General features: G+C 36.2%; 1 protein-coding gene across 1 annotated transcript; it reads left to right on the forward strand.

Annotated features, from left to right (window-relative positions):
- The first annotated feature begins 6,686 nt into the window (after positions 1-6,686).
- Positions 6,687-8,257, forward strand: LOC138308743 (uncharacterized). The gene has a single exon (XM_069249766.1). The coding sequence runs from the start codon at positions 6,695-6,697 to the stop codon at positions 8,255-8,257; it is 1,563 nt and encodes a 520-aa protein (XP_069105867.1). The 5' UTR covers positions 6,687-6,694.

The following is an 8,257-nucleotide window of genomic DNA, read 5'->3' on the forward strand; positions in this document are numbered from 1 at the left end:
CATAGTCTGTGTTTTAATTTGTTACCCAAGATCTGTTAAGCTGACTTTGGTATGAAAACCGACTAATTCTGACAAAAAATCGCGATCAATGAGGTTTTTTGACATATTTTATAGGTACATATATATATTTTTTTTACATTCTGTTTACAATTGTAACTGGCGAGGTTTTCACCTGTCTAGATGTGAACAAATATTTACCGAGGTTCGGTACTCTTGGTTCCGTACCAGTTATGACATAAAACAAGAAGGCACATAAATGTTAACTAACACATATTTATTATACTCCGTAGATATTAAAGTAAATACATATAGAAGGCTCAAAATATTCCCTATAACCTAGTTAACCTGCCCTACACAGTAGTTACTATTAAATCTTCACATAATGGGGACAGGGTGCGTGCGTAATAAGCCACCCCGACCCGGTTCCACAGGACAATTGACCTACCTATAATAATACCCCTCACGTGCTTATATACCGAAATCCTACATTAGAAAAGGAGAGAAAGTTAGAAAGGTGAGCTGACCTGCGACTCAACGCATCCGTCTGACTAACGATTTACTGAAGTGAAGAGTTTTTACGTGCCGTCACGCTATCGTTTCGGGGCACGCGAAAAGAGAAAATGGAGTAGGAAGAGCAAAGTATATAGAGAAAGCATAGAGTGAGGAGTCGTCTGCTATACCTATATATCTATTAATTTGGAAGACGACTCCTAGATCCTAAAAGGTCCTATCATGGAATCGTCTAGCAGTAACTAGCCCTACCCATCAAGAGCATGGGGAAAGGAAGGAACCTAGTCTATCAATTTGGTAAATAGATTCTATCATTTTGAAGCCCTTCTTATTTATCTATGTAAAAATATCTAAACTATATCTTGTACCTATACCTATCCTCTGGGCCGGCGTTATCACACCTACTCTTCATCGAAAGACCGCGGATAAAAATTGGCCCTTTTTAGGTCTCATTTATACGCTTTCGCGTAAAAAATTCACAATTAATGTATTTTTAAGTAAAAACGACATTGAGATCATTAATAGCCATATATAAACTTACAAATTAAAGATAAAAAATGTTGCTGTTTGTAATATTTAAGTCAATTACTAAGCTTTGAAAATATGTGTGTAAAATTGTATTTTGAGAAAAACAGACGGTAAAGTAGAGTTATTGAGAGTACAATATTTCCAAAACCGCTAGGTCAAATTTCAAATAAAAGCCTAAATAAACAGTTTATCAAGCAATCTTTCAGTGAGCAAAATTTTAAAGAAAATTAAACCAGGGAAAATTTTTAGACCTAACTGTATCGAACCACCTTAAGAGGAAAATCATAGTCTAAATATTTGGTCATTGTGTTGGAGAATATTTTGTTGATAAACTTATGTATTACATTAGATGGATTTGGACAACACAAAAAAGCAAAAGTAGTCAAGAACAACATTTCTATGGGGAACAGACAGTTAAACGATGATAACAACTATTGAAATCAAAGACAAATGAATATCATGGAACGGTGAGAAATTTTCAGAAAATTTATTTTGATTAACTACCTAGGTTTTGCGAGGAAGTTCATTGTAGATATAGACTTTGTAATTTTAATATTAAACAATCAACTGCGTATTTCACATTTTGAAATTTAAATGAGTCATGGAAGAAGTTGGTCCTCTGATGCGCTCTTTAAAATTATTTGCGTTAACATGTCACACGATGATGCAACTTACTTTGTGGTTTTTTTGATGAATTTACAAACTGCTTTTTTCACAAATAAAATTTATTAATTTATGGAATAGATGATGTATATGTATTCAACCTTATGTTTTGATATTTATTTTTTGATTTAGAAAGTTATTGCATTTTGGTCGAAGCGGGCGAACTCCTTTTTATAATATGTTCAAAAAGGTTCATTTGTATGTTTCGCGAGATAAACATTTTCTTGTCAATCACAAGCACGATTATGTCTAAGAATTAACTTTTTATACAGCGTCAATTTTAGTAAAGTTTCGCAAAAATATATCCATACAAATATGTAAGATATCGTTATCGTGAAATTAAGTACTGAAAAGAGCAAAATGATTATCAGATTACAAAAGCATAAATACACTGAGATATATTATACAGTTAAAGTATGTGGTTGAGGGATATAGCAAGTTTCTGGTTTCCCTCGAACTTGTCTGAAATTGGCAAGTTCGAGGGAAACCGGAAACTTGATATATCACTCAATCCCATACTTTAACTGTTTTAATATACCGATACATACAAAAGCTATGATAAGACTAAAATATATTTCTTTCATGCGCTAACGTTCTCTCTATTCCTGTCGCGTACGGCAATGGCCATTGGAGATTGAGATAATTTTACATTGTACTTACGTAAATCTTAAAGTGAAACGAAAGCGTTACAAAAACCAGTCCTTTTTCATTCCTTACCTGAACTTATATTTAATGCATAAATTTCCCATCAAGGTCGTTATCTCAAATGAAAATATTTTAATTACATGTTTCAATGGTGCATGTGCTGTAGTGAACATCAAAATCTCATTTACATTAGGGCGATTTATCTACAGTAATAAGACCTAGTTTAATATGAACATGTTAGTGACTTTTATACATAGTTTGAGTTTGTTCGCCTAAACAAAATACGTGATTTTGTATTAAGGTGTAAACAGTAATACAATTATTGTCCGTAATTCAATTTTGTTGGTTGCACTCATGACCCCATTTTATTTCAAATAAATTTCAATAAACATACATGCTTTGTATTTTATTAAAATTTTATCTTTTCAGACACGTGTATTAAATAGATCGATAACGTGTTATTTTCCTTGCTTCGTTGAACTCGGAAAATTGAATTGCTACATGTTAATGTCAAAGGACAAGTCACAAGATCTATAGTAAGTTACAATTAACCATCATTATACATGTATATTTGGTGGAGCTTCTATTATTAAGTTGTATGCGAACAATTTATTTCTACCTCATTTTAACAACACGAAAGAAAATCCTAAATAAAGCTGAGCTATATTTAGTGATTATAATGAAATACTAATCTGATTAGATTTAATGGAAAATACTGTAAACCCGTTTATTTTCGCCTTCGTATAAACTTCGCGAGCGATTGGAAATCACAAATATTAATTATCGCTAAAATATCCTTGTACAGGTACAGAAGACCCACAAGAGTGTAAATAGCGAAATTAAAAATCGTGAACAAGTCGTCAGACACAGAAACGCGAAATCAAATCACCGGGAAAAAGCCATCAGGCATCAAAACGTGAAATTAAATCACCGGGAAAAAGTCATCACCGGGAAAAAGTCATCAGACATGGAAACGTGAAATTAAATTATTAATAATTGGAAAAAAAGTCCTCAGACTTTAAAACGTGAAACTAGCTGTGGAAAAAAGTAGAGTTACAGTATATTGAATCTACGTATTCTCTCAGTTTTATCATCTTTCTTTCTGTACATTTTGGTCGTGTCCTTGTAACATGTCAATATAAACCCATTTTTCATATACTTGGTGTTTCCAATGTTTAATATCAAAGAAAGATATCACATGCTAATTACCCTTTTATGTGATTACAACTCAGTGATTTCGTTTGATTAATACTTATTCTCCTATGCCATAATGTTTTATATAAGAATTGAATCCGAGTACTGTACAATACTGCCTTTAATATACACCAGGCGGAATTCATTTCGGGAAAAGGTTCGAACGCGATATTCTATTATAACGAAAAATAATATTATAAGTAAGAACACTGATCGCAAATCTATCATGTACATATGTATTCGCGAAAACGTTGGAAATAACAAACATGCGAAATATTTTAAGGGCGAAAATAACGCGATTTACTGTCGGTATATTGTAATAGGGAGTGTAAATTAGTATAAGATCTCCATGTTCCCGCTATTTTAGTCTCCTATGCTCCAAAATAGAAATTTCCTTTGTGGCGAAAAATCTCCACCATACCAAAAAGTCATCATAGAATATATACGGCATTGAATGCATGAGAGCACAATGTCATCTCTATCTCATTAAACACCGAAAACTGGGTCTTGGTGCTCTGTATACATTTTTATAAATAGATAACGCAGCTGGGCATGACGTCTTTAGAGAGCATATATAAAATCACTTACATTATATATATATTAGCTAGCCGCTGCCTATACACCTCGTTCGATGATATAGTAATCGTTTTAGGGCCAAAATACAAGTTAGAAATGTCTTACCGCAATAGGTCGGTAGGTCATGTCACAAGGGGCTCGTTATAGTATTACGACTGTGGGATGACGACTGTCATGTAATGTCTGGTTATAGTCTATGATGCACGATTATGGTCAGATCAGGACACGAGTGACTGCTTCTATTGGAATTTGATTGAAAATTTTATTGATGTTTATTTATAACATTTTGACGTGTGTATTAGTACGGTATAAAATAGAGATCATGATTTTTAAAACGGTGAAAAGAGAGTTTTTATGTCAACAACCAACGACACGTCATAAAACTATAAATATGGTGATGTAAGATGATCGTGTGCAAGTGCTTACCTGCTCATTCAAAGATGAACAAAAAGACTCGACTGTCAATCAATCTACTTCGGACACTTCCTAAAGTTATAAATGAGAGGGTATTAGATGGATGGTTATCAGTGCTTGGGTAACCTTCATATGGATGATAAAGAAATGTGATCTCAAATACAAGGAGGGCGCAATTAAAACACAACTAGTATATGACATTCACTGAAAGTTGATCTACACTGGATATTGCTCCAAAGAGGGAAAATTGAAACAGATCACCCTTCATAAACAGGGAAAATTGAACCTGATTACACTTCATAACGTTATAAGCGGTACAAACTTAATGTCAGTTACAAGAAGGATGCCATTAAATTATAAACGAGAGAAGTTGATGTGTGATTGGGTATTCACATGGGATGATTGATGTGTGATTGGGTATTCACATGGGATGATAAATGTTGTTTGGCCAAACTTATTTGGATAGCCTTCTGATGGTACACAAGGACACCTCACATGATGATACGACATTATCTATAAACAAATAAGTGTTCATTTAAAGTTGATAAGGGCTTGGATGTTAATAAGTGAATTAAGATACATTCCTTATGGAGTAAGTAACCTCATACTTGGATGGTGGTTTCTCACAAGTGATCTAAAGATACTGTTAGATTAATGTTGTTGTTTTTTTCAAGACGAATATGTGAAGTTGTATGTCGATACACTTCGAGGACACGTATAAGTAGGGAAATATTCAGCGAATGTTCATCAGTGCTGGAAAGAGACGAAGAAAATGATACCATATACTAAGACATTTCGTACTTAAGAGGATTAACTGTGACATTAGATTTTATTTTACAGAGGGATAAAGAAATTTCATTAAAAATTTTGGTCAGAACTCTGTTTCAATCTTCATAAGACGTCTTAAAGGTAAGTAAAGATGTGGTTCATAGTTATTGTCATCCTCGATACTTCAGGGGTTACTATCACTGTCGTAATATCCACCCCTTTACAATCTCAAAGTAAAACTGGAGGCAGTAAAGAATAAAAGATGGTTACAGAAAGAGCGACGTTATGTGAAAGGCGCTTCAGTGATAGTAACCACAGGAACATAGAGACTGAATTATCGTGAAATAATTTAATCTAATTTATAACAAGCAAAGATTAAAATTTGGATTGCTATGTCAGAATGTAAAATCAATTATGCGTTTAACACTGCTTCTGTTGGTCATTCACAAGTAGAATTGTAAAATTGGCTTTATTGGAACTTAATGAACGGATATACATCACTAGTAGTACTATAATCGTAAATCATAGCTCGATTTATCAGACTACGCCCTGTTTTATTTTGCTTATATTATCTCTGTACGGGGAAAATATATTACAAATTTAAGCTTAAGTTATTCTTTAAAGATATAGTCCTAACTAAACTGTCGTTCTACCGTCGTTTTATATAGACCTTGTTCATAATGAATGGGTACGTATGGTAAGAAGAGTTAACTGAAAATAACATGTGATATTCTACAAAAGTATTAACTTAGGACCAATGTACATATGTCATAATCATACCTTTACGTCCGTCCGTGTGTGTTATGTGTATGAAAATAAAATTTTAATGTCATAAATAGTTATCAATTCCGATCGAGGCCCTGATTGTCTGTTTCCCGACGTTTATACCCAGATACCGGTACAAAAGGACGATCGAACGACAGTAGACTATAGTTACTGTAGATAGTTTATTCATAATTTAAACCAAGGACCACATACTATATATAATATTGGTGTTTTATTGGTGTTTCATTTTTAAAAAAACCTATGGAAACATTTTTGTACTGGTATAACTAATCTAAATAAAATAATTAGTGCAGTGTAGTGAAATACAGATTAACGCAAAAATATACTTCTCAAAAAGGATAATTGTATTAGGTTTAATGCTTGAAAAATCAATAGATTCAGGTAAATACTTAAACAATCAGAAGTTCCGTGGAAAAAAGCAATTTCATTATAAAATATAAAAGATGACACCATTTGTCACGCTCTAGGCCAATATAAGCACCCGTTGTATCAAGAAAATGTCTGAAATAGACTTGTTGAAGTAATGAAAAGGAACGTCTAACCATATCAGATCAAACGCAGTCTTACAAAATGTTTTATTTGCACTCTTTCCCAGGACCAGAAGTCCCAGATGCCAGAGGTGACAGGAGAAACGGCACGGTCGGTGGGGTACAATCTTGGACCGGATATCCCCTGGAAACCATACCAAAACAAAAATCAGGATTACAAACCGCATACATACAGCACAACGCAATCATATGACAGAGTGCACGAGTACCAGAAAGTACATGAATACAAACATGCGCACGAACACAAATACAGCGAGTATAAGTCATCATACAAGCCGACATATCGCGAGTACAAGCTGAACATTAAAAAGAAAGAGCCATTGCTATTAAAGCCTTCACAACCGAATAAAGTACCTCGTAAAGCCGGGAAAAAGAACTATGGCGTGTTGCACTTGTGTTACGAGCAGCCCATAGGGCCGGATATACGGGTTAAGGAGCATAAATACAGGGAGTATGAGGGAAGGGCGTATGAACCAAGATATGTGGAGTACACGTCGAGTACCGAACCCTATATTAACAGAAAGTGGACTGATTATAGAGGAAATATAGGGTATGTACTCACACCTCACAACCACTATCCATTTAAGTGGGGTAACCACGATCATCAAAATAAACTCGATGTGAATGACAATAATATAAAGAAAGAATCAACACAAACTAGCCTATCAAAAGTCAATCCAGTCGTCTTTATAAAAGAACCAATCCAGGATAAAGAACCGGATCCGGTGGAGGAAGATGAAACGTCGGAAGTGGAAACTGGTCTTTATAGGGACCCCACGCTTGAGAACACGCCCTTTGTAGAACAGGACAACGACGAAGACTTTAATGCGGCACCACTTGTGGTCACGGACCAGGTTGTCACACCCTTACCTACAAATGATCCCCCTGATGATGTACAAAATGATGAAGACGAGCCCGATTGGGATGAAGTGAAGAGTCCTGTCCCTATTGTGGCGGCGGCAGCAGTGGGGTCTACAGGTGGTCATGTCGCGCCGACCCGAAAAGCTGAAAATGTCCCAGAAGAACAGCCACAAGATGCGCGAACAGAATCAACAGATCCAGTGCCGGAGGTTGTCGACAACGAGCAATCTGTAGCGCCCATAGTCGTAGCAGCAGCAGCCGCATCGCAACCAAATAACGACCCAGTGCCATCAACTGAACATGTCAGTGAAGAACCAGTCGAAGAATCCGGAAGATGGTCCTCCCGCACTACACACGGCGCTGAGGGAAACGCTGATAGGAGTTTGACACCAGTAGAAGCCGTGGCAGCCGCCGCTGTTGTAGGGGGTGCCGTGGCAAGTCAGTCAGATCCAGCACCAGCAGCACCGTCTAACGCCGAAACAAGTGATCCTGCACGAACCAGCGAGGCACCGACGTCTGAAAATGTAGCCCCTGTGGCAGAAACTGCAGCAGCCCCAGTGGCCGCTGTTCCCGTGGTGGCTGCTGCGGCTGTAGTGGCAGAGTCGTCAGCACCGACCGACGCGACAGTCGCAGCCAGTACTGGGGGCAGATTACCACCAGAGGTAGTGGCCAACATAGAGGCTTATAACGCTGCACATATCATGGAGGTATATATAGTAGAGACTATAACCGCATGGAAACCAGGCCGTGTGTTAATTTTATAA

The sequence above is a fragment of the Argopecten irradians genome, chromosome 15, assembly GCF_041381155.1.
Source record: "Argopecten irradians isolate NY chromosome 15, Ai_NY, whole genome shotgun sequence".
Taxonomy (NCBI): Eukaryota; Metazoa; Mollusca; class Bivalvia; order Pectinida; family Pectinidae; genus Argopecten; species Argopecten irradians.

Excerpts from the sequence above, each read along its gene's own strand:
- LOC138308743 (XM_069249766.1), top strand. The coding sequence starts at position 6,695 with ATGCCAGAGGTGACAGGAGAAACGGCACGGTCGGTGGGGTACAATCTT.